The following is a 27,613-nucleotide window of genomic DNA, read 5'->3' as shown; positions in this document are numbered from 1 at the left end:
TCCATAGGGGCACCCCATTATGACCCTAAAGTAACGACTGCATACTATTCTGCCACAATAACATGCAGCAATACCCTTCACATTCAAGTTGATTATAGACACCATATTGTGATTTTTTTCAACTTTTGGTTCCCCATGGTGTGAGGTAAATTAAAATACAAAGCTATTAATGGAAGTCATGTATATGAAAAACTAGGTTTAATTTCTAATTAAAAAAAAAAAGGATGAAATAAAAGCCTCACTACATTGCAAGAATATATTAGACATGTATGTAATTCATTTATTACAATATATCTATTACAACATGAAAAATCTTGCTATGCAGGAATGTATATCATTTGTGCTCTCAAGGTCCCTTTTGTAGGAACACCAACAGCATAAAAAAGATGGCAAAAAAACCCTGGCGATACCAACAGATGTTATACTTGAGATTTCAGACCTAGGTCAGGGACTGGGTGCCAGCACAATGGGTTACACCAACAATGGGTGTGTGGAAAGACAGGTAGGTCTTTCACTTCCCAAGATTTAATGATGCCTGATGTAAGCACTTCAAGATGCTATTAAGAATACATACATACATACATACAAACTTATACCAACAGCTTTCTCCACCTTACAAGGGAGGTAGCCAAAGTCAAAGGCATAAATCCACTCCCACCCATTTAAGAATATACCAGTATATCCCTCTTATCTTGGCTCCAGGGGGGAACCAAGATAAGAGGGAGGTAGGGGGTGGATGGGAGTGGAGTATATGAGGATGGAATGGGTGGGAGTGGATTTTATGCCTTTGTTTCTTGGCTACTTCCCTTGTAAGGGGGAAAAAGCCTTTGGTATATGTATGTATGTATGTATGTGTGTGTGTATATATATATATATATATATATTTTATATATATATATATACATATATATATATATATACATACATATATATATATATATATATATATATATATATATACATATATATATATATATATATATATATATATATATATATGTAGTTGCCATGCTTTACTTGGGAAAAACTGATTTATGCATGTACACTAGCAGGTTCCCTTGTAAGGGGGAAAAGGCCTTTTGGTATATGTGTGTGCACATGTATACATGTATGGATGTCTATATGCATTTATGTATGTAGACATGTGTGTACTAGCAGTTTCATATTCTTCCCAGCCCTCTTTTTTGTAATTCACAATTTTTTTTTTTTTACTTGTTTCAATTTCATACCTTCTTGCCATCACTGTAGTGCAATAATCTTCTATGCAGAAAGAAGAAGCCAGTTTTTGAGTTTTCTTCTTGATCATTAAACTTTTGTTGTATAAATATTCCAGTTTCCTTGAAAGTATTCAAAAGAATTCTTAATGACTCTTATCTTCACTTACTCATGCCTATGACATCATCTATACATACTCCCCACGGAACATCATTACATTCTTATCTGTTTCATGGACTTTGATCTCATGTAACTTGACACCCTCCGGGAGAAGTGGTTCAATCTCTTTGTAGATAACCCATGCAAGGTTCTCAGTGGTGCTAACAACCAGTGTATCTCTGAAAAGTAAATTTCAGTTACTCAATCAATAGTCCCAGCTCTCTCTTACAGGAGACCTATGACCCTAGAAACTGGTTGGCCACTGTTTAGTCCATAAATAACTTCAAGAGAGTTTGTGTTGCTGTCTAGAGAGCATCAGGGAGTGTGATATAAGGTGCCCTATGTCTTCTGCAAGGTGTCTGTATTGAGAGAATTGATGTCCATTTACAAGTCATTTCTGTGTTGGTACTGTTTTAGCTCACGGTGGTGAACTGAATATATGTGCCAGAGCAGTTTTTGATTGTATTGGGAGTGATTTCTAAGATGGATTGATATACAGGACAGTTAGGAAAAGTAAATTTGGTAGTCTGTTTAGGAGTGCTTAATTTATGATTTGAGTGTCTACATGATTTATATGGCTGTATTTGTGGTGGAGTAAATTATTGTACATGTTTGGGTAGGATACTGCTGTAGTTGTTTTCATGTTATGTTTGATGGACTGTGTTCATGTGATGCAATGTGAGGGGTGGATGTGTTTAAGACTTCTTGCAGAGAATTGTACCTATTGCTCATGTGTAATCTATGGTTCCAATTTGGTCTATATCTTTATTTTCTAATTACCATGGGAGTGGGTGCATGCCTTTTGACTTGGCTACCTTCCTTATACATACATATACCAATGGCTTTTTCCCCTTTACAAGGGAGGAAGCCAAAAAACAAAGACATAAAATCCACTCCTACCCATTCCATCCCCACACACTCCATTCCCATTCACCCCCCTCCCTCCCTCTTATCTTGGCTCCTCCTGGATGATGGGTCATCCCTGCATCTTGTCCACTGCTCTGGGTCAGAAGCAATGTAGTAAGACATAGCACATCCACAGCAAGGCCACTTCATTTAATCGGCAATCCCCCCCCCCCAACATCTTCTCAAGCAGAAAAACAGAAGACGAGGTGAAATCCCTTCAGGCTGTGGCAAAATATCATTCAAACATACTCCCTCCTCCCATCCCCCACCCACTCCCTTGTGTGCATCACATTATCATCTATACACAACCATTCTCCAGTCACCCCTATCTTCTATCTTCTCCCTTCCTTCCTCAACAAATATTCCCCTCTTTCCCAATATCCCTTTTACCTCATCAATCCATCTCATCCTTGGTCACTCCCTCATGTTCACTCCTTTCACCTCTGATTTCCATGCTTCTTTTATCAATCTAACTGGTTGCTGCCCTTTGTGGCATCTCAATCTTGTTTATATCTTTCACTCTGTGTGGGATCAATCATTCAATCCCCTGGTCTCTCTTGTAGAAAACCTGCAGCCTTCAGGTAACCAGCTACAGCCCTTGGGTGGGATCATAAGCTAATGTTCGGGCACTATAGTAGGAGGTGTTCTGCGTCCTCTGTGCTGTGGTTGCATCTGTGGCAGTTTGAATTTGTGGCCAGGCCTATTCTGTGTTGGTACTGTTTTAATGCTGGATGTTGTCCTGAATATAGGTGTGCCAGTGTGGTTTTTGTCAGGTGTGAGAGGGTGCTTCCTGTGGGGCTTATGTCAGGGGGTTCTTGCTGGAGTATTGAGTTTGGTATTATGTCTTGAAGGGCTTATAGGAGGCTTATGGGAAGTTCTGACCCAGGGCAGTGGACAAGATGCAGGGATGAGCCCTCATCCAAGAGGAGCCAAGGAAAGAGGGGTGGTGAATGGGAGTGGAGTAGAATGGACATCAATTCACTAGAATCAGTACAGAGAAGAGTGACCAAAATGATACATGGATTCAGAAATCTGCCTTACGAAGAGAGGATTAGGCATCTTAACTTACATTCTCTGGAAAGATGCAGAGTGTGGGGTGATCAAATAGAGGTGTTCAAGTGGATCAAAGGCTTTAACACGGATGATGCAAACAAGGTCATCATATTAAAACAACAGGGCAGGACTTATAGTAATGGATTTAAACTGGACAAGTTTAGATTTAAGAAGGAAATAGGCAAAAATTGGTTTAATAATAGGGTGGTCAACGAATGGAATAGACTTAGTAACCATGTAGTGGGTGCTGAAACTAACAGTTGTTTTAAGAAACGGTTAGACAACTTTATGGATGGGGATGACAGGTGGTGATGGATATGGAGCTGCCTTATGTTGGCCTTATGGTCTCTTGCAGTCTCCTTCATTCTTATGTTCTTATGAAATGGGTGGGAATGGATTTATGCATTTGACTTTGGCTACCTCCCTTGTAAGGGGGAAAAACTCCTTGGTATATGTATGAATTATGTTCTAGAAAATGCAAAGTTATACCTAGGCTTGTTGGCATCTAGGAGGCGTAATGTGAATGTGATGCAGTATTTTCTGTAGGAACACACTGACAAAATACTGAATGTATCACACATACTACCATTCCTTTTTTGAGTGCTATAAGACAGCATTGCAGAACCAATACACAAACAGGTAAGCACCAATGATACACCATTATGAAAACTTCTTCAGAAATATTCCATTTTAAATTAATAGCCCATAAATATGCCATCTATCTGCACATCTAGGCTGTTGTCCAAGATATTTAGGGAGTTGAGAATATTCTCAAAAGACAATGAAAAACTCTCAATATTGCTGAATATCTGTTTCGCTACAGGATGCTTGGGTTGGTAAACAGCTCATGACGTCATCGGAACTAATACCAAGAGATGGTGCTGTGTGCTGTGTTTTAGAATGCAAATTATCAGATGATGAATATTTTTGTCAATAAGTCCCTCAAATAGTATTTTTGAGATATTTGTTTTAAACATGGTTCTCGTGAAAATAAATAACAATACAAAAGAGAAAATGCAAAGTTGTACCTGGGCTTGGTAACCCTTTAAGGACATAATCCAGATTGGAACCTTACATGTATTTGAGCCTTGATATGATAAATTGAAATATCTATATACATACATATACCAAAGGTTTTTTTCCACCTTACAAGAGAGGTAGCCAAAGTCAAAGGCATGAATTCACCCCCACCCATTTCATCACCACATATTCCACTCCCATTCACCACCCCTCCCTCTTTTCTTAGCTCCTCCTGAATGATGGGTTAGTCTTGAATCTCGCCCACTGCCTGGGTCATATGCATTGCAGCAAGACACAGCACACCCACAGCAAGGCTGCTTCATTTAATCGGCGACCCCAACTCTTGTCTCCTCATGCAGAAAAAGAGAAGGGAGAAATCCCTTCGGGCTGCATCAGAATATCATTCACACATACTCCCTATCCCCCTCCCCCACCCACTCTCTTCCATGCATCACAGCATCATCCATACACAACCATTCTCCACTCACCCCTATCTTCTGTCTTCTTCCTTCCTTCCTCAATAGACATCGCCTTTTTCCGAATGCCCATTTTACCTCATCAATCCATCTCATCCTTGGTTGCCCCCTCATGTTCACTAGCAAAGTCCCACCTTTACCTCAACCTACTCACTCTATTTCTTAATAAAATGAAAACCCATGAACAGTTCCTTTTCTTTGCATTACAATCTGGTATATACACAAACTATTCAATAACTAACCTGAAAGCAGGAACATCCAAGTCAAGATTTTTGTGGTCCATAGGATCCATGATAGTCTTCTGGATGATATCCTTCAATATTACAGCATTCATCACCATTCCAGTAACAGGATGAATTGGGGCCTTGACTGTTACCTCCACTGTCAACAAAATGAAAGGATGAATACAGTGTAAATTTGGTTTTATCTATATACAGACAACTTTATCTGACATATATAACGCTTACTCAAACTTCAATTTAACATGTCAATATTCAATACGAGTTTTATACTCTGATTTAAGTTTTTCAACTTTTGTTGAGATAGAATCTTAACAATACTAAAACATGGATTTGAAAAAAATTATTGTTATGGGAGTAAAAATGGTGAGAATATTCTTCTCCCAACCTCACTTTGTGGGTAACGGTGTATAAGTTTAGAAGAAGTCTTATTTTTTGTAGATAAGAGCTAATAAACATACAACCTATCAACAAGTGTTTGTTTAGCCTCGACAAAAGAAATCATCAATATTTTCTGAGGTAAATTTCTGAGTCCATGTATCATTTTGGTCATATAGAGGAGAATGACCAAAATTATACATGGGCTCAGAAATCTACCATATGAGGGCAGGCTTAGGCACCTTAATTTACACTCTCCTGAAAGATGCAGAGTGTGAGGTGATCTAATAGAAGTGTTCAAGTGAATCAAGGGCTTTAACAAGGGAGGTATAGACAAGGTCATCATAATAAGACAACAGGGCAGCACTAACAGTAATAGATTTAAATTGGACAAATTTAAAAAGGAAATTGGCAAGAACTGGCTTACCAATAGAGTGGTTAGCAAATGGAATAGACTTAGTAACCATGTAGTGAATGTTTAAACTATCAATTATTTTAACAAAAGGTTACACAACTTTATGGATGGGGATAATAGGTGATAACGGACATAGAACTACCTAATGTAGGCCTTATAGTCTCTTGCAATCTCCTTCATTCTTAAGTTATGTTTTCTGACCATATCTAGGTAAGAAAGAAAATAGCTGTTATATCCAAATTTATGAATGTTGTAAGAATTGTAGAATGACAACAGCATAACCCCCTACAATTTTCTTCATTTTCTTTTTATGGTAAGACTAAAAATTGTTAGCGATGCTAATATTGAACATAAGTTCTCACTTTTATTGCTCTTACCCAGGAAAGACTGTGACCTGGAGAACTGACAAACAAATGTTTCTTGTCATCAAAAAACTTGATACAAAATACTCTGAAAAACAATTGTTGCTTGAATTTTACTGAGTGAAAATTAGTAACCCCACAGAAGCTGGTAACAGTCCTTGGGCGCCCCCCTATACATTTCTCTGGGATGAAATGTTAGGCTACTGTCAGAGTTTTATTACAGTATACCCTCAATATATATCATATTAATTGGGGAGAAGACTTGGTCATTATAGCCAAAAGTTCAATATATCTGAGGGCTTTATTATACTGAACTTTCTGCACATATCAATTTTTGGCTCAGTTTATGAGATGGAAGTTTGGTAAAAAATGTACAACCTGTGAACCAGTTACAGTAGTTTGTGACAGTTTCTATGTCACTGACTTTGATAGGAGGAAAGCAGTTGCTGGTTGTCTGTTTTCAAGTGAAAATTCAATACTCGAAACTCAATACTCCACTAACAACCCCACAAAAAAAAAAATCCTATGTCTGGTAAGAACCACATTGGCATGCTTGCATTCAGGACACCATCCATCACTGAAACAGTGCCAACATGGAGTTGGCCTGGCCACAGAATCTAACTGCCCCAGATGCATCCCCGAAATACAGGACATACAACACCTTATACTACAATGCATCACACTAATAAACCTTAGACAACAACACAATATATCTTCCCTGAATAACTTATGGACCCACCCAGTTTCCTAATGGCTGCAGGTCTTCTGTAAGAAAGACTATAGATAACAGATTGATTGATAAAGGTAATAGAGTTGAACTTGACAGATTCCTTGGGCCTGGTCTGGGGATGATGTAAGCCCCTTGATGATGCACCCCCAGATGGAGGTGAGGTTGTTAATGAATTCTGAAGATAGGTGGCAGGAAGATAATTCTTTCTAATGTTCATCTCACAAGATCATCTGATTAAGTACCTGATTTTGGTCCCTACCCCAAAACTGATTGGAAAGTCTATGCCTCTCATTCTGACTTTTTTTTTTTTTTTCAATCATGTAGCTGCATTAAGCTTAGTGCTGACAGATTTCAATGAATTCATTTAAAGTAAAACTATTCAGTCAGTCACCCATGGACAGTGGTGATTAAAATCCAAATACAACCTCATAAATTCTGTTCTTGGCTATCATATGAATTTACTAAAATAGAAGGACTTCTCTGTTTTATGAAGAAGACTAAAACTTTAAGCAACCAAACTTTAGAATATAGTCAAGCAACAGAATCTTTTTAAAGCTGTAAAAGAAACCTATGGCAAAAGACTATGTGGAAACATCCTCTATTGTGATATAATTTCAATTTGATCACTAATGCCTCTAGATTTTCTTCCATTTCTCACTAAAATCAAACCTCTATGGTGAGTGAATCAATGATGATGTCAAGGGCCATTTCAATGTAAATAACCTCAGACCTAATACCTAAGCCCCAAAGAAAACTCCACTCCTAAACTGTGACCCAGGTGAGCACTGTTTGAACAGTTGATGGACAATTAGTGTTGGGCACAGACAGGTGTAGAGCTTGCAAAACAGTACTTTGAGCAGTTGTAAATGGCTGACCCCCTGAGAGGTTTGCTTTTCCTGCCTGGTGTTCAGGTGATGATTGTTGATCTAGTGATGGATACAACTCTACCCTCTTGGGATGAGGTTAGAGAAGCTGCAAACTGAAAGGTTAAAAACTTGGGTTGGCCTATGCATGAGGTATATAATAAATCAACTATTTCTTAGCCAAAAACAGACTTGTACAGAAGTGATCTTATGGATAAGTACTGTATACAGTAATCTGCCACATGGAAATATTTTCATATACCGGTAGTTAAATTGTCAGGCAAGAAATATTCCAAAACCCAAACTTCTAGGTAAACTACTGAGCATAGGTCCCAGGTTTTTAAAATAATGCATATATACATATGCTAAAGGCTTTTTTCCCTTTTCAAATAATGGAATAATGAATTAGGGTAATAGAGCATTAGAACCATATTTTATGGCATGTAAAACTTGTTCAAGAAAACCCTCATTAAAAACACCAAAAATATTGCACATCTCCATTTATGTATGTATTCTTTGCAAAGGTATTTTTTACATTATTTGGCACAGATAAGCCATCTAACCTCTCACCCTGACAACTAACACATCATTTAACATAAAGACTTCCCCTACAGACCCAAACTACACAACCTCCATAGAAACTAATATAACAATATACAAACAATGCATACGCTCAGTGATGAATTATGCGAGTCCTGCATGGGCTCCTAATCTCAGTGAGACACACCACAACACCCTTCAAATCATACAAAACAAAGCCCTAACAACAATTACAGGCTGCACAAATACATCACCTACAGACCATTTACACCATGAAACAAAAGTCCTCAAAGTCAAGGACCACCTCGACATGAGAGGCACACAAACACTTGCTGCAGCCACCACAAACACATCACACCCGCTACACTACATAGCAGAACACCCACACACACCAAGAAACATTAAAACTACACCCATAGACCTTTATTACACACAGATACTCTCTTCTCTTCCTCCACAACCACCAAATACCAGCCTCCGGAAACATATTCATAATCATATCACTCACCGCTCCATTAACACACTGAAAGACAACACACTGCTGCATGCCAGACCCCCTGATATCCACCCTTCTGAATCCTCTCTCCCACGTAAGGACAGAGTCCACTTGGCCAGACTGCGATGCGGTCACCACCCAGCACTTCTAAGCTACCAGAAGAGGCTGGACGACCGTGTTGTGAACAGCTGCCCAGGATGTAACACTTCACCCCATACCATACAACACATAATGGAAGACTGCATTATACACAATCATGCACGCAAACAACACAACATACACTCTATAAAGGATTTGTGGGAAAACCCAGTTTCGGCTGTGGCCTTCCTTGGGGAGACGGGACTGCTCGGACAGACAGTCTAGGGAACGACAACAACAACAACAACAACCTCCATAGGCACCCAGATGAAACATATAATCCATAACCTCAAGGACCCATCCACCTGTGGCCCTCACAACATAAGTAACATCCACCTACAACACCATGGACCACATGACATACATGCACTCAGCAACATTGCAAACTACAGCTATTCACACAAGACTATCTGGAAGCATGGGAAAATTGCCACCATCCCCAAACTCAACAAAGACCCAACATTTCCAGTATTACACTGCCCAATCACATTTTTCTGTAACCCCTCCAAAATCATAGAACGTCTTATACTAAAACTTGTCACAACATGGTTTTAGACCACTATACTCCATAAACACTCTTCTGATAAACCTCACACAAAGATTTTGATTCCACCAATTCAGAAAAGGCCCTACACAGAACACTTCTCATAACACTAGACATTAGTAAAGCTTTCGATGCTATCCCCCATCAAAATCTCACAAACAAAATATATAACACAAACATGCACAATAATACCAAAAGATGGCTGGCCAATTATCTGACAGGTGGAAATGTCTATGTGTCATATAATGGGCAATCATCATACACCAGAAACTTTAAAGAACAGAATACCACAGTGCTCAGTTCTATCTCCACCACAACTCTTTAATCTATACATGCACAATATACCCACACCTGACACCTCAGAAATACAAATCTCTTCTTACGCAGGCAAATACAATTACAATTATATGCACACACTGTAATGCAGACAAAGTTGCAGAAATACTACAACCATATCTCACCACACTCAACACTGGTTCACTACATAAAGACTCAAAATAGACCCAACTAAATTTGCAGCCACATTTCTCACCAATTGGACAGCAGAATACAAATACACACCAAGCCTCTATATCAACAACACTCTCATGCCACACACACATACACCCAAGATTCTTGGCATAACATACAATACAACCTTGTCAAACAAACAAACATCACAAACATAAGGACAAAATGCACACCTAGAATCAATGTGCTTAAATCAATTGCAGGAACAACATTTGGACAAAACAAAGAAACTATTACTACAATATACAAACAAAGCATACACTCAGTAATGAATTATATGAGCCCTGCATGCACATCTTACAGACCATATAAAACAAAGTCCTAAAGACAATTACAGGCTGCACATACAACACCTACAATTTATTGAGGTCAATAAAAGTGGCATTTGCCTATTTGGATGAGGAAATGATTAAAAAAAAATTGGTGCTAGTATAGTGTGAGGTCTACCACATCATAGTGTGAGGTCTATCTCCTGTTAGCACTATAGCGTGAGCTTTACCATTTTCATACATTTATTTTAGCGATAAACACATATTTTGTACATATCCTAGGAATGACTTAGATAATTTGATTTCTAATTACATTCATATTAAAGAAAAAATGTAAAAATAAACATGTTATCATATATTTCCATATATTCATTCTAGTAATATATACTTTGTACATCTTCTAAGAATGACACAAAGAGGTTAGGTTATGTCAGGTCATGTGGACAGGTCATGATTTTTATGTATTTGGGCAGGAGACATGTTTGATGGATAGGTGAGGTGAGCATCCCAGAGGAACACGGATCACGCGGTAGACCTCAGGCTGCAAAAAGGTAGGCGACATATGGCGGTAGACCTCACACTATAGTAGCACCAAAATTTTAACCACTAATAAGACCAAAACTCGGGTATGCAGCAACACTATGGACACCCAGTACCAAAAAGAATATAAGAAAATTAGAAAGAATACAAAGAGCAACAACAAAACTGGCACCGACTCTTTCCAAAATGACATATGAACAAAGACTGTCCAAATTAGAATGACAAACTCTGGAACAAAGAAGGGAAAGAGGAGACCTACCAACTATCTATAGAATTATGAAGGGAATGGAAATCTTAGAAAAGAATGATTTATTGAAATGGAACAATGGAAAAACAAGAGGACACGAAAAGAAACTATAAAAGATAATCAAAGAAGAGATCTGAAAAAAATTAGCTTCCCACAGAGTGATAGATACTTGGAACAAATTAGAATTATTAGACAAAGAAACAGCGTGTGCAAACACTATTCAAGATTTTAAGAAAAAATTTGATACTGAGAGAGACAAAGACACACCACAAGCATAGCTCCCTTCCCGTATAATACAACTAGGTAAATACAGACAATTTACACCATGAAACAAAAGTCCTCAAAGTCAAGGTTCACCTTGACATGAGAGGTGCAGCCTCTACACTACACAGCAGAACACCCACACATGCCAAGAAACATCAAAACAATACCTAAATACCTATATCACACACTTATATCTTCCTCCATTACCACCAGACACCAGCCTCCAGAAGCATATCCATAATCATATCATTCACTGCTCCATCAACAAACTGAAGGACAATACATTGCTGCATGCCAGACACCCTGATATCCATTCCTCTGAATCCTCTTTCCTCTGAGAGGACAGAATCCATCTGGCCAGATTGTAGTGTGACCACCATCCAGTACTTTTAAGCTACCAAAAGAGACTGGATGACCGCATTGCAGATAGCTTCCAGGATGCAACACTTCACCCCATACTATGCAACACATTATGGAAGACTGCATTGTACACAATTATGCAAGCCACCAAGACAATATACACTCTATATAGGATTTGCGAGAAAACCCCATCCCAGCCATGATGTTCCTCAGGGAGATGGGACTGCTCAGCCAGACAGTCAAGGGAATGAAAACAATGACAACAACTGAGCCAAATGGGAATATGATTATGTGAACCACAAAATGCTCTAAATCTTTTACTAAACAAGTTTCTACATATGATGTGAAATTTTTATGTTTCATTTGTTTTTGTGTTATGCTATGTAACAATGTTGTGGCATGTGATGGCTACATCCAAATGCATTTATAGTACCCCTCAAAACTTTATCCATACTAATCTGAAGAACTTCACCTATTATGGGCAAAAGGGGCTCATGAAGAATTGTCACCCCAGAATGCCAATATGAAGAATCATCACCCCATGAGATCCCACCTGAAGAATTGTCATCCCAGTACGCTGAATATCAACAGTAGAATAAAGATTAGGTTAGGTTAGGTTGAATGCGGGTTATGCTTATTGCCATCAACTTATACAATTAAAGAATTGTAAACCCAGGATAGTCCACATGAGGAATTGTTACCCTAGGATAGCCCACATGAAGAATTGTCACTCTGTCAAAGTCTGGAGTAACGATTCTTCATGTGATCCAGCAAAAGAAGTTAATTCATAAAATCTCTATAAACCATTACACCTATGAACTAGGAGTAAAACATTTGACACAATCCTGAGTAGTACATGAAATGGCAGTCTTATGAAATGGACATCAGAGAGAGCCATTTCTTTGCCACCCATATCCAAAATGCATCAACATCCTCATCTTCATTTGAAGGTATGGCACCTAGTCTCTTGACCTGTAGTTCCCAAACTTTTCCAGGTTGCACCCCCTTGGCTTCCAAGCATATTCGTAATACCCCCCTAACCCCCCACATACACACATGCATACACCTTTTATTTTTTATTCTAAGTTCGGACAACATATCCATGCATCACAGCATCATCCATACATGACCATTCTCCACTCACCCCTATCTTCTGTCTTCTCCCTTCCTTCCTCAACAGACATTACCCCACCCATCCATTTCAACATGGTCACCCTCTCATGTTCACTCCCTCCACATCTGCCCCACTAATCCTTTTTCATTCATTTTTTCCATGTGTCCAAACCATCCCAATAATCTTTTATCAACTCTATCTCCTAACTCCCTTTTCCACCCCTGCTCTCCTCATTTCTCTCTAGTAAACCCTACCCAAATGTCTATTTCTCATTACACTTTTTAATCTCCCAAGGCATTTACTTGCTTCTCTCAAACTACACTCTACCTCCACTCCTCCCTTTTGTGTCACACTCACACCCAAGCATCCAAAGCCATCCACCCCCAACACCCACCTCCAACCCACTGCTATCCCCTCGCTTTGTACCCCTCATTACCCTACTCTTACCCACATTCACTATCAACTTCCTTTTTTTCAAACACCTTCCCAAACTCCGTCACTAACTTCCCTAATCCCCCCTCTGATCCTGCTACAAGTGCAGTGTCATCAGCAAACAACAACTAGCTTATCTCCCATTTTCCTCCATTTTCTTTAACCATCTCCAATCCCCAAACCGTTACCATTTACCTCTTGTACCACCCCATCCATATATAAATTGGACAGCCAAGGCGACATAACACACCCCTGGCGAAGTCCCACCTTTACATCAAACCACTCACTCTCTCCACCTCAAATTCCATCACAGGCTCTACCACTCTCACAAAAAATGCAAAATGCAAAAAAAAAAAATAATAATAATAATAAATAAAATAAATAAATAAATAAATAAATAAAATAAATAAATATAATAAAAATGAGTTTGCATGTTAATGGAAAGGAACCTTTTTTCCTTCTGAAGGGTTCATTGGGAGAGCCTAAGGACTGTAATCATGTAATGTTATTGGATGCTGTGAAGCTGTGGGTTTCTAGTCAGTGGAACTTGGAGCAACATTATCATTACTGCTATAACAATCCTGAACTTCAACAGTTGCCAATTCTGTCAAGCACATACTAAGAGACAAAAACACTTACCTTTGTAATTGTGCCCATGACCATGAGGATGGTTGCATTTCCCATACAGTTCCTTATTCTCCTTATCATTGAGTTGCTTGCTGTAACATGAAAGGGCTACAATTAGTCACTGTTCCCATTGTACAGACAAACCAAAAACCCCACACAGGCTTTTCCATCAGGTTCTGTTGAGGTATTCATAGCTGGTATATCTACCGTCCTGGGACCTTTATCCACAGGACACGGGATACGGACAGTTTCCATTGTTTACATCAAGGTCTAAATATAGATCTTGGTTTACACTTTACACATCCCTTTCAATTCGCAAGCAGCTTCGTTAGGTCCCAAATCTGTCACTGTTTGTATCTCCTTTGACCTTTGTATTCCATTGTATTGCACTTGAAATCCTAATTCAATTAACACCACAATTTATTAATCAGCTCACTAGTACCATAAAGAGTTAACGAATATCCTGATCAAACCACTGAAGTGTTGTTCCACCCAAGAATTAAAAACTGCCTAGCTAGATTTTATGCTACCAAAAGAAACCTCCCCTCCTTTATATATATATATATATATATATATATATATATATATATATATATCTATATAGATATATTTATATATAAATATATATGTATATATATTTATATATATATTATATATATATAAATACATATATACATATATATACATATACATATATACATATATACAGTATATATACATATATATATATACATATATATATATACATGTACATATAAATATATATATACATGTATATACATATGTATATACATATATATATACATATATATATACATATATATGTACATATTTATATATATTTATACATATATGTATATGTATATACATATATATATATATATATATCTTACAACTTCTATCTCACACTGAAATTTGTACCATAAAGAATTAGTTCATTAATCTGCATTAAAGTTTAACATGAAACTGGTACCTTGAGTGTTCGCGCCTCTTGGGGGTGCGAGGCCGGTTCCAAGGGGATACGAGGATGCCTATGAAAAGAATAAACAAAAACAAAAATTCTATACGCTTGTTATTTTGGTGCTGGAAACGTGAATTTCAGTCAACTGCTGGTACTGTTCCCTAAGGCATATGCATCGGTATGAAGATAATTTCCTAATGAAGTTGCAGGATACACGGATGTGATATGGAGGTACGAGAGAGGCACCCATTGAAGCTCTTGCACCTGCATATGTGGTCTGCAAAGTTTCACTGGATCACCAGTCATATTGGGATTCCAGGTACATTATTGCGGACGATATTGTCAAGGCAGCAACAAGGTTCAGCAGGATCACACTGACCCTGGCACCCACAATCATACATAACAAGGGCGTTACCAACAAGGAGGCCAGATTGATGGTCAGGGCCGACCACAACAGCAATCTTCATACTTCGGAGTCAGTGCTATGGCACTACCTCGTCACTAGGTACGAGGCAGTCCGCTTGTATATCGTTATGGGTGGCAAGTGGGAGAGACAATCACAAGGGCTGCAAACTTTGTGGAGCTGCGGTGCAACAATCAGCAGCGACTACCTGCTAGAGTCCAGAGCCACTGTTCGCCCAGGTCTCAGCCCGCCACTCACTTCGGCAGTCGGTTGGGGTGGCGCGGCACCTCACCGTCTCCCCTTCCGAGGCAACCCTCATCTTCTTGGGGGCAGCCCCTTCCCCTGAAGCTGCCTGAGACTGAAGGGTGCCCTCCCTTCCTAATCTCTTTTGGGCACAACCACTCCTATAGTCTGTGCGACCCATGGAGTCCGTTAATGGTGTGGCATATGTCGTGATTTACCATAGCTATTCTAGTAAACCAACTTTGTGGGAATCTGCAGAGAGCCACTCACGGCTGGCATTATGTGCAGGCTCTGAGCGGGGGAATTAAACGTTAGGGACAGGATTTAGCTCAGGAAGATTTAGGATAAGGGTTAAGGGTGATATCAGAATTAGGGTCAGGATTGGGATTAGGACTGAGGAGAGGAAGATAGTGATGGGTGATCCTATTTCTAGAAGTATCAAGAGTGGGAGAAGATTCCAATCTTCAATTCTGCGGGAGAGGAACGAGCACTTAAAAATGTTGGTACTTGTTTGGTATGTGTGGTATTTTACATTGTGACTGCCTCTAATTATTCGTGTATTTGTAGGGAGTAAGTTTCCTTGTTTATATCAACTAAATTATTTGTGATTTTATATATAATTTGTTGTCTGTGTATTCGTCTTCTTGTTCAAGTTTAATGTATTGTTCTAACTTAGACCGTGTCTGTAATCACGTCTGATCCACCTTACTCTTTTATTTTGTGTGGGCTGTAATTCGTACAAGTCATTGTTAGTGTGTGGATCCCACACAGTGTCACAATAGCGTGGACAAACGAGTGTCTTCAAACCAAGAATTTTGATGTCTGTGTTGCATTTCCTATGTATATATCTCTCATTTCCCATCTATGCGTTTTTTCCTACTCAGTATATAGTAAAGTAAGTTATATCACCATATTACTGTATTAATAAATTTCGCTTTTTAGGATTATAACAGTCATGATACACACCATTCCATGTCTTAAGGCCCCTACACACTGTCAGTCATGATTGCACAATATTCATGATTGCGCCAGCATATCCTGTGTGAGTGGGTGTGATTGAGTGTTTGCGCAGATGATTGAGGAATTTCCAACACGGTTTGATTTTGTAAGCTCAAGCATAGTAGTTACACCATCATGAGTGATAGTGGCGATGATTGTGCCAACAGCACAGTCTTTCCTTTGTAACCATGGCGAGCACACAGGACACTCAGGAACTTTGGAGGGAGTTCATCCAACTCCACAAACTCCAAGAGGTAAGTAATGATTGATCAATCTTACTGATAGTGTGTGGCCCAAACACTGCTTGCACAATCTCGATGACTGTGCAATCATGACTGACAGTGTATAGGGGCCTATATATGTGATACTTCGGCGCAGCGAGGGGAAAAAGCCCTCCACGTGTCTTTGAATTTATATATATCGTTGTTAGTCCTTAAAAGTGATACTTATTGCACTGTACAACTTCCTTAATATATACGGTATATAGGAAAATAGCACATAAATGGGAAATAAAAGAGAGAGAGAGAGAGAGAGAGAGAGAGAGAGAGAGAGAAAGAGAGAGAAAGAGAGAGAGAGAGAAAGAGAGAGAGAGAGAGAGAGAGAGAGAGAGACTCATATATGACCGATCTATGGGTAATGCTGTGACCTTACACGCACACACACACAACTCCCCGCCACGAGGGTTGGAGTAACGACTCGCAGGTCAGTGGTACTGAAATTATTTCAGACCCGGACCATGTTTTTTTTTTTTTTTTTTTTGTACGTGTGTACGAGTACACGTGGGTAAAACGAAGGAAGGGCGGTTATAGTCACGTATTAAACCGAACCAGCCTCCCCCACCACCAACACGCAGACCTCTGCTAGAGTGAGTTATAGTTTTCCTGTTTTTAAGAACGTTTTTATCTATGCATAGCTCGTATCCACTTATGAATTTCTAAGGGAGGAAAATTGCCTAAGAATGGAAGTTATGCATGGCAGGAGACTGGGGCTAATTTTGACATACTCGTGTGTTTCGTGCGTGAGATGGTTTATGTATCTCAGTTTCCAAATTCATCTGCAATGAGTAGAAGAAGCGAAGTGGAATGGCGACTGTCAAATACGACTTCACGTATGTTACATTGAATGAGAATCAGACAAGAAACAAAGGTCTCAAACTGTCCGGAAATAGATTCAATTTGGAAGTGGGTAGAAACAACTTCGCCAACCGTGTAGTTAATGAATGGAATAAACTTCCTGCACAGGTACTGCAATGTAGTTAAGTTCGAAGCTTTAAGAATCATTTAGATAAACAAGATGCTGTCATGATTATAATTTACTTTGTATTATTTGTTTTTGTTTTGTTATCATTTGTCTGTTTGATTCTCATTTATCATTAGTTGTGTCAATTTATTATCATTTACTATTTACCTGTTTGTTTATTATTTAACTATACCTATGCATTTATTTATGTATCTTATTTGTTATTTACATTATTACAGTTTTTATTTATTAATTTATTATTATTTTCGCATCCGACCTAGATATGGACCGAAAGGTCTCCTGTCGGCATGCTCCGCCTTTGTAATCCTTTGTAAGGTTGAACTACAACGTCCACAGTGTATCTTGTGCAGTACACTTTTCCAGTGCGACAATGAAGCTACCAAAGCTTGATGAACATTTCAAGAACAAACATGGAGGCAAGGATGCAGGGTATGATATTTAACAGGACCAGAAGAGCTAGGTTTGATCAAGCTGTCACGCTGCCTTCATACATGTTTTCGCCAACAGCGAAACCACTGCATGTTTCTTATCATGTTGCATACCAGGCTGCTGCTTCAAAGAAACCTTGGTAGCTGATCAATCTGCGTGCCTGTGAGATAGCGAAGATTGTTCTCGGCAAGGAAGTTGAGAAGAAATTGCGACAAATGACTTTATCGACTTAATCCGTAACCGAATCATCGACATGAGTGAGGACTTCCTGGAGCAAATTGTAGCTGACATCAAGACCAGCACAAGTGGATGAATCAACAGCAATCTCAAACTATTTGTCAGTTAATGACAGTAGTTCGGCACATGAAAAAAATGGTAGAAAGCGTCCTCGACTGTCAGTAACTGAAGACAACAGCGCAAGCTGGAGATGTGTTCAATGAAATACAAGAATTCTTCACAGGAAACTTCAGTTCGATATGCACTGAGGGTACTCCCAGTCACGCTGAGAGAATAATTCATAACCTGAACATCACTGCTTCATTCATCGTCACGCTCTTGGAGCAAGAACAATAACTCCCAAACCTAAAGAAAAAAAATATATATAAGTTTATGAGGTTGTGAACTTGATTCGTAGGTTGTTCCGGTCACTTTGTGAGGAAGTACGCCATGGACACACTGTAACTTACGTACCATACTTAAAGGCCATAATGCACAACGGGAGACACTTTTTCAAAACTCCAAGCAGAGCAAACAAAAAGGCATTGCCGACCATTCCCACGAAATATTTTGCAATTGATCTTAAATTTAGGCAACATAAACGCTATTTTTCAACTCTGAAAAAATCGTCTGCACTTCGAAAACAGTTTTGGGAGTCTTCTGAAGTGTGAATTTTGAGTGGCAAACCTCGTTATTCACACGCCATCGAATACCTGTGAGAAATTTTAATAAATCATGGTCTATCATGTAGCTGCCGAGTGTAAAAACGTTTAAGGAAAGTACCAACAAAACCAACTGTCAATGATTTGGAGTTGCACATCTTTAAGACTAAGCTCCCAACACCTGTTGATCTGCCTCCATCCCATTTCTGATGTTTTGGGATCCTCCATTGTAATATATAGTACCCTAAAACAAATGAATATAAAAATTTTCACGCAGAAGGTTCTCTTATAAGGCATAAAATTCCTCCCTCTATGGCTGCACAGATTTACACTGGTTACATAATTTAATAATCCAACTTGACCCATTCATGTCACAATAAATGTCTTTCTCATAATCTTTATATCTCAAAATTTTAAATTTAGCAGAGTTTTTTTCCTCATGCAAGACTGTATACCAATTTCAGCTACATACGTTCATGCAAGTTATTGCCGAGGTAGTCTACAGAGACTTTTGTCATCTTACATGGTCTAGTTTATGATTCTGAAGAGTAACTTAGGTGACGTTCCGGGCACACGAGAATTGAAGCGTGGGTAAAAAAAAATCGGAGGTACGGGCACAAAATTTTCATTTTTCTTTTAACCCTTAAATTATTGTTGCATATGAAAGACAATTTTATTAGAAACAAAATGCTTTTTAGTTTTTTGAAATAGCTCAAAAAATAAGGGAGATACGAAATTTTTAAGTTATTTTTTAGCCTGCATTTTTGGCTGGATTTCACCATAGCAAAGTGTTAGAATTAAGGGTGGTCATTTGTAAAGATTTCGGTAAAGAAATACACATTAACTCTAAACCACTGGTCCAATTTTATTAAAATTCGGAATAAATGGGTTTTAAGGATCAACAAATCACATGAGCATGTCAAAAACAATGTAAGACATCTCCATCATACCATATTTGCCTTTTCATGTTAATTTTGATAGGAGAAATGTTAATGAGGCATTGAATGTCATTGAAGGACCAAATAATAATAATATAGAGCAAGGCATAAATAAAACTCAAAATGTGTCAAAAAGAAATAATCACGAGTTTCTTAAAACTATGTACTTTAATGCTCGTAGTATTAGGAACAAATTTCAAGAAATACAGGCGTATGTCAAAAGCGAAAATCTCGATATGATAGGAATAACTGAGACATGGTTAAATGGTACAGAGTTCGAAGCTGAATTTAATATTGCGGGATTTAAACACTTTCATCAGGATAGAAACCACAAGAAAGGTGGGGGTGTTCTACTGTACGTTAAAAACAATGTTCATGCTTGTGTTTTAGAGAAAGTGAAACAGGATGCATATGACAGTTTGTGGGTAGAGTTAACCCAAACAAATGGACAAAAAATGAATATAGGTGTAATATATAGGCCAAAGACATTATCATTAGCAGACGACAAAGTATTATTTCAAGAACTGTCTAGTTTCTGCAACCGGGATTTATTGATAATGGGTGATTTCAATTTTACTGACATTGATTGGATGACCCTTGAACATGGCCATATAGGTAGTCGCTTGATTGATTTTCTTGGTGACAATTACTTAATTCAGCATGTAAAAGAGCCCACAAGATATGGAAACTTACTCGATTTATTGATCACTAGCCGCGAAAGCATGGTAACTGATGTAGAAGTCGGTGAATCTGTTGCAAATAGCGATCACAACTTAGTCAGATTCAAACTCCTAAACAATTTTAGAATAGATACTTGTGCTTCTAAAATACCCGATTTCAGTAAAGCTCAGTTCATAGAACTACGTCAGGAGCTTCAGCTTACAGATTGGGAGGCAAAATTAAACGAAAGGCCTGTAGATCAGATGTGGGAAATATTTCAAAATACGCTCACTTAGATGATTCAAACTTACATTCCTTTTAAGGACAGACGTCCACCAAATCAGGCTCGCCCAAAGTGGCTCGACAAAGAAACTGAAAAAAGTATTGCTAAAAAGAGACAGGCTTATAAGAAATATAAGTGCTCGGGTGCATCTAATGACTATGAAAGTTATGTATCAATACAGAGAGATTTAAAAAAGACAATAAGAAAAAGAAAACGACAATACGAAATGAACATCGCTGATAAATCCAAAGAGAATCCCAAAGAATTCTATAGTTACATTAGAGATAAAAAGGTTGTTAGGAATCACATTGGTCCACTATTATCTGCTGACGGTCAACTTGAATATTCAAATGAAGGAATGTGTAATATCTTAAACAATTATTTTAGCTCGGTATTCGTAAACGAAACACCTCAAAGTGAATTCCAAACTGAAACTTGTGAAAAGTCTGGGGTAAACTTACTCACTACGGTAAATATAACAAAAGAAAAAATTAAAAGGTGTATAGACAAACTCAAAGTTAATAAAACACCAAGGCCTGACGGTTGGCATCCAAGAATCTTAAAGGAAATGAAAAATGAGATTGTTGTTCCATTAGAAATTATTTTCAAGAAATCCATCATATCCGGAGATGTCCCAACAGAATGGAAGCTAGCTAACGTTACTCCCATATTCAAAAAAGGTGACAAAAAGAAACCAAATAACTATAGGCCTATGAGTTTGACTTCGATCGTAGGAAAAATAATGGAAACTATCATCAGAGATGCTATCGAATATCATTTAGAAAGTAACCGTTTGATAAATGATAGCCAGCATGGTTTCAGACGGAAACGTTCTTGCGTGACTAACTCGAATTCTACAACACAGTTATCTCGAATTATGACAAAAGAAACAATATAGATTTAATATATCTAGACTTTGCAAAAGCTTTTGATACCGTCCCACACGAAAGACTACTTACTAAATTAGCTTTGCATGGAATAAGTGGTAGCCTATTAGGTTGGACTAGTAATTGGTTGAAAGGTCGAAAACAGAGAGTTGTTTTAAATGGAAAAACTTCTGGATGGAAAAGTGTTGCAAGTGGAGTTCCTCAGGGTTCCGTTCTTGGGCCACTTCTATTCATAGTATATATAAATGATATAGACCATGGACTAAAATCTACTGTTTCCAAATTTGCTGATGATACAAAACTGTGCGGAGTGGCAAATGATCACTCAAACCAATTAGATATTCAAGAAGATTTAGATCAATTACAGCAATGGTCTGAAAAGTGGCTAATGAAATTTAACACAAGTAAATGCAAGGTAATGCACATAGGTAAAAATAACAGTAAGTACGATTACAAGTTATTTGGAAATTCGTTAACAAAAGTGGATAGTGAAAAAGATCTCGGCGTAATTATCAGTAACGACCTCAAATCATCCAAGCAGTGTATTTCAGCCTCTGAGAAAGCAAATAAGATTCTGGGATTGATTGCGCGATCTTTTTGATTTCAAAAGTCCATCACTCATTAACAAGCTATATAAATCGTTAGTTCGTCCACATTTGGAATATGCTGTTTCCGTATGGTCACCGAATCTCATTAAAGACATTGACAGACTGGAAAAAGTACAACGGCGAGCCACAAAACTGATTCCAAATATCAAAAATAAATCATACGAAAATCGACTTAAGCACATGAATCTGTTTTCCCTAAAAAAGCGTAGACTCAGAGGTGACTTGATACAGGTCTTTAAGATCTTAAAGGGAATTGACAACATCAAAAGTGACCAAATTTTCACATTGAATGAGAATCAGACAAGAAACAATGGTCTCAAACTGTCCGGAAATAGATTCAATTTGGAAGTAGGTAGAAACAACTTTGCCAACCGTGTAGTTAATGAATGGAATAAACTTCCTGCACAGGTAGTGCAATGTAGTTCAGTTCAAAGCTTTAAGAATCATTTAGATAAATACCTAAGTAAGATGCTGTAATGATTATAATTTATGTTATATTATTTGTTTTTGTTTTGTTATAATTTGTCTGTCTGATTTCATTTATTATTAGTTATACGTCAATTTATAATCATTTACTATTTACCTGTTCGTTTGTTATTCAACTATACCTATGCATTTATTTATGTATTTTATTTGTTATTTTTACATTATTATAGTTTTAATTTATTATTAATATGATATATATATGTGTATATGTATATATATATATGTTTTTTTTTGTTTTTTTGCATCCGACCTAGATATGGATCAAAAGGTCTCCTGTCGGCATGCTCAGCCTTTGTAATCCTTTTGTTTGTAAAACCATGAAGTTGTCAATTTTCAGATTGTCATCAATAAAAAGCAAACCCTTGGCCCAACTCACATGCAACTTGGCATATCTAGGTTTTATGGGTCAATAAAACACCTGAGCATGTCAATAACATTGCAGGACCTTCTTCTGATACTATTCTTACTAACACCTATCACGTTGTCATGGCAACTGTTGTCAATTTAGACTCTCCTGAGCATGTCAACATTGCAGGGCCTTCTTATACCATTCTGTTGTCAATTTAGACTCTCCTGAACATGTCATGTCATTAACATTGAAGGGCCTTCTTATACCATTCTTACTAACACCTATCATGTTACCATGGCAACTGTTGTCAAATTGGAAATAATGATAACATCCGAATCACTGGCCCAATTGACATGCAACTTGGCATGTGAAGATTTTTGGGTAAAAAAATCACCAAGTGTATATTGCCCAACGATCTTGAGCTGCTCATATATGGAAGAAAATAGGTTAAAAAACAACATTCTTACATTACAATAGTATGTTATTGATGTCTTACCTTAATATTTTCACTCGAAAAACTAATTTGACAAGATTGATAACCAAATTTGCGTTGGAATCGGTGAATATTTGTTTTCTTTGAAAGATTTGGGCATACACTTGTGTAATAACAAGATAATTTGAACACCCTGCGCATGCGATGAACGTTCAAAGCATTCAAACTAAGCGATACAAAGTCAAATGGGTCGCAAAAGATGGCGTCGTAAATAATAACAGCGCGATAGTGACGTCACGCTTGTTTTTCGCGCATACCTAATTCTGATTCAGACACATCCTGCATACACATTTAAAGTGAAAAATGGAGTATCACAGAAAATATTACAACTCTGCGATGCAGCGTTGTAATATATATACATGTTTAACAAAAGCCTTTAACTCATCCTCTAAAGATTCTTCGGTGCATGTCTTCGGCCACCTTCTTAAATCTACATAGATCTTTGAGATATCTATGTTTAACAAAAGCCTTTAACTCATCCTCTAAAGATTCTTCGGTGCATGTCTTCGGCCACCTTCTTAAATCTACATAGATCTTTGAGATATCTATGTTTAACAAAAGCCTTTAACTCATCCTTTAAAGATTCTTCGGTGTATGTACGAACGTAAGAGAAATGTGGGTGTTAGCGTGATGTCTACCGCCATATGTCACCTACCCAGGTGCAGCCTGAGATCTACCGCCTGACACGCGTCCCTCCGGGAGGCTCCACTCACCTGTCCAATCAAACATGTGTCCTGCCCAAATACATAAAAAACGTGACCTGTCCACGTGACCTGACCTAACCTAACCTATTTGTGTCATTCTTAGAAGATGTACGAAGTGTGTATCGCTAGAATAAATGTATGGAAATATATGATAACATGTTTATTTTTACCTTTCTTCCCCGTGTAAGGGGGAAAAAGCCTTTGGTATATGTATGTATGTATGTATGTATGTAATTAGAAATACAATTATCTATCTAAGTCATTCCTAGGATATGTACAAAATGTGTGTTTATCGCTAAAATAAATGTATGGAAATGGTAGACCTCACGCTATAGTGCAAACGCGAGGTAGACCTCGCGCTATAGTAGCATCGAACTGTGTTTCAATGCTGTAGATCGCACATTGTAAGATATTTTCAAGTTATTTGTTACACACTAGAATCAATACAGGTAAAAAGCAACGGGTTTATTGTATTAGGCATAACGCTGTAGATCGCACACAGTAAGATATTTTCCATTTTGACACGTTGACCGAAGGGGAATTGTGCCGTTACGAGAGGTAACGGGGCTTTTTTATATGTCCGTGTATCCCCATGTTTACATATTTTTTGTAGTAAGGCTCGTTTCCCCTCGGAAGAGGTTTTCAATTTTGTTTTTTGTAATGCTTTAATTTTAAGTATATTTCGAGCAGAGGCCTCTTCTGTTCGAAAAATCCCACCTTGTAAGTTGTCTGCAAGCTGTGTTGCAAGATAACATCTCATTATTTGTACAATGTTCACTTTAAGAATTAGAATTAAGAAGGTGTGTGAGACCGGTTGCCGTTGTGATGTCACGTCACACATTTAGGCGCCAGTCTGGTTCTAAACTCGAAAGTTGTACACACCCCTCTCCGTAATCAACTCAGTGAGTAGTAAAACCCTTTATATATTAGGTTAGAGTGTACTAGTGGATCCTTGGAAATACTTTTATATCATGTGTAGCGTTTAGCCTTTAGTAACTACAGTCCCATTTCCAGTTTTCATCATTCCATCCTGCGTGATGGATCGGATCTGCAATAAAGACGCATCTAACATTCCCGTGAATAAATAACCTTCCGTCCCAAGTCTGTCTACGTCACGGACGCTATGATGCTGATTGTCCATTTGATCTGCGCAGTCCCCAGTTGGCTGCGCCTCAGGAATAATGAAATGAGTAGACGAGGGGCTCGGACAGGCGTTGTGGTGGGAAGGACGTTGTAAGTTATTTCGAGTGTGGAGAGCAAGTTCACCATTAATCATTTCACGCTATATGGACGAGGCCTGTGCAGTCGTCTGACGAAGGTTTGAAAAAAGCCGAAGAGAGAGTAAGGCTTGGGTTGTTAAATCTTGATACGGTGGTGATATCTTGATGTTAAAGAGTGATGGATGTCTATAGGGGGTGAGGGGTATCCGCTTTCTGCATACGAGGTTTTCATTAAGGTACTGTGAAACATACCGTACCCTGGATGTCAGGTACTAAGCTTGTAAATCATACAACAATGCTGGTTCAAGCATATAAAAACAAAATCTTTGTTCCTGCAACAGGTGTCAAGATGCCTCATCCCCACTCTTGTAAACGTGTCCCTCACTGCTCCGGACGACTTGTTTTTCAAATCCTTTGGAACGGCGAGGGAGTCATGCACAGCTCGTGATTACCCGAGCAAGAGCATCAACAGTAAGATAGGCCCTCAAGAAAGGGATAGGGTCGAGAAAAGGAGTCATCAACTTGTTAAATGGATCAAATCTAGATTAATCTTCACCCCTTCCCTACCTAGTGCGCCACGTTCGGTTGAATGAAATTGCATGGCGACAGACTGAAGAACGAGGTTAAGTAGGAATCTGGAATCTCAAGTATTTGCCTGTCCTATCTGCCTGCCTGCCTGTCTGTCTTGCATGATCCAACGTCCATAGTGTAACTATGTATATAGCAATTGAATGTTTCTACAGTATATGTATGTAGTGACTTAGGTACCTCATGTATGTATATTTATGTAGCTACTGAGGTACTTCATGTATATACATGTACGTAGTTACTTAGTCACTTCATGTATGTCTGTATGTACATGTACGTAGTTACTTAGTCACTTCATGTATGTCTGTATGTACATGTACGTAGTTACTTAGTCACTTCATGTATGTATATGTATGTACATGTGCGTAGTTACTTAGTCACTTCATGTATATCTGTATGTACATGTACGTAGTTACTTAGTCACTTCATGTATGTCTGTATGTACTTGTACGTAGTTACTTAGTCACTTCATGTATGTATATGTATGTACATGTGCGTAGTTACTTAGTCGCTTCATGTATGTATATGTATTTAGTTCTGTAGTTACTACGTCCTTTGTGTAACGATATATATTCACTGTATATGGACGTTGTTCTGCTCTGTATGGCTGCAACTCTTTCAGGAAAAGCGCTACTCACCTACCTCTCGGTCAGTCTCGACATACAAGCACAGTTCCAGCCATTTTATAACACATTTGAACCAACCGTTAGTTGATCTCTTGGTATAACTTAAGCATGATAAGAATTAGAATGAAATACATCTGTAATAATGCCGAGACAAAAGTATATTCATATAATCTAAGTGAAAATTCAATTACACACACATTCTTGTATACAGGTAAGCGCGTAACTAACCTGTGCATTCTGTGAGTAGCACTGAAGATCTCAATCCTAGTGAGATACCCGAGAGGCAACTTATCTGTTTTCTCCGACATCGTTTCGAATGCAGGTTGCAGGCTCAAGAAACAGGAAAAGGCGAGCTGGTATCTGCTGCTACAGGATCAGAAGTAAATCTTGTTGACAATCAGCTTCTCTGTCAATCAGTGTCAGAGAGCTGTGTCAACTTCCAAACCAGCTATGTCGTCCACCACCACCTCTCGTCTGACCAGTTTGAGCTATTCTACACACGCTTATCGAGTCGTCTCACTGACGATGGGGCGGGATGGGTGGTGGCGGCAGCAGCCGCCTAATACGTAGAGCATGCGCAACAAGTTTGCGTATGTATCAAAGAAAACGTAAACTTATGAGCATAAACTTTACAAAAATACAAGGATAGTTTGGAGGTCAAAGAAAATGTATATTTTAGGTTGCCCTTTCGATATATTGGT

The 27,613-nt window shown here is 38.3% G+C and overlaps 1 protein-coding gene across 2 annotated transcripts; it reads right to left on the bottom strand.

Annotated features, from left to right (window-relative positions):
• Nucleotides 1–242: 242 nt before the first annotated feature.
• On the bottom strand, nt 243–27,454 carry pr (6-pyruvoyl tetrahydrobiopterin synthase purple). Of its 2 annotated transcripts, none has more exons than XM_076174056.1 (4): nt 27,141–27,451; nt 13,910–13,989; nt 5,072–5,210; nt 243–1,553 (listed from the first exon to the last, which is right to left on the bottom strand). In XM_076174056.1, the coding sequence occupies exons 1-4, from the start codon at nt 27,218–27,220 to the stop codon at nt 1,403–1,405; spliced, it is 450 nt and encodes a 149-aa protein (XP_076030171.1). In that variant the 5' UTR covers nt 27,221–27,451; the 3' UTR covers nt 243–1,402. The 2 variants fall into 2 exon arrangements, with proteins under 2 accessions (XP_076030171.1, XP_076030172.1); XM_076174057.1 differs by lacking the exon at nt 243–1,553 and adding an exon at nt 2,549–4,221 and having other exon boundaries at nt 27,141–27,454.
• Nucleotides 27,455–27,613: the final 159 nt, after the last annotated feature.

Source organism: Oratosquilla oratoria, chromosome 35, assembly GCF_046742065.1.
Source record: "Oratosquilla oratoria isolate Oo_2021 chromosome 35, ASM4674206v1, whole genome shotgun sequence".
Lineage (NCBI taxonomy): Eukaryota > Metazoa > Arthropoda > Malacostraca > Stomatopoda > Squillidae > Oratosquilla > Oratosquilla oratoria.
This window is presented reverse-complemented; position numbering and strand designations above follow the sequence as displayed.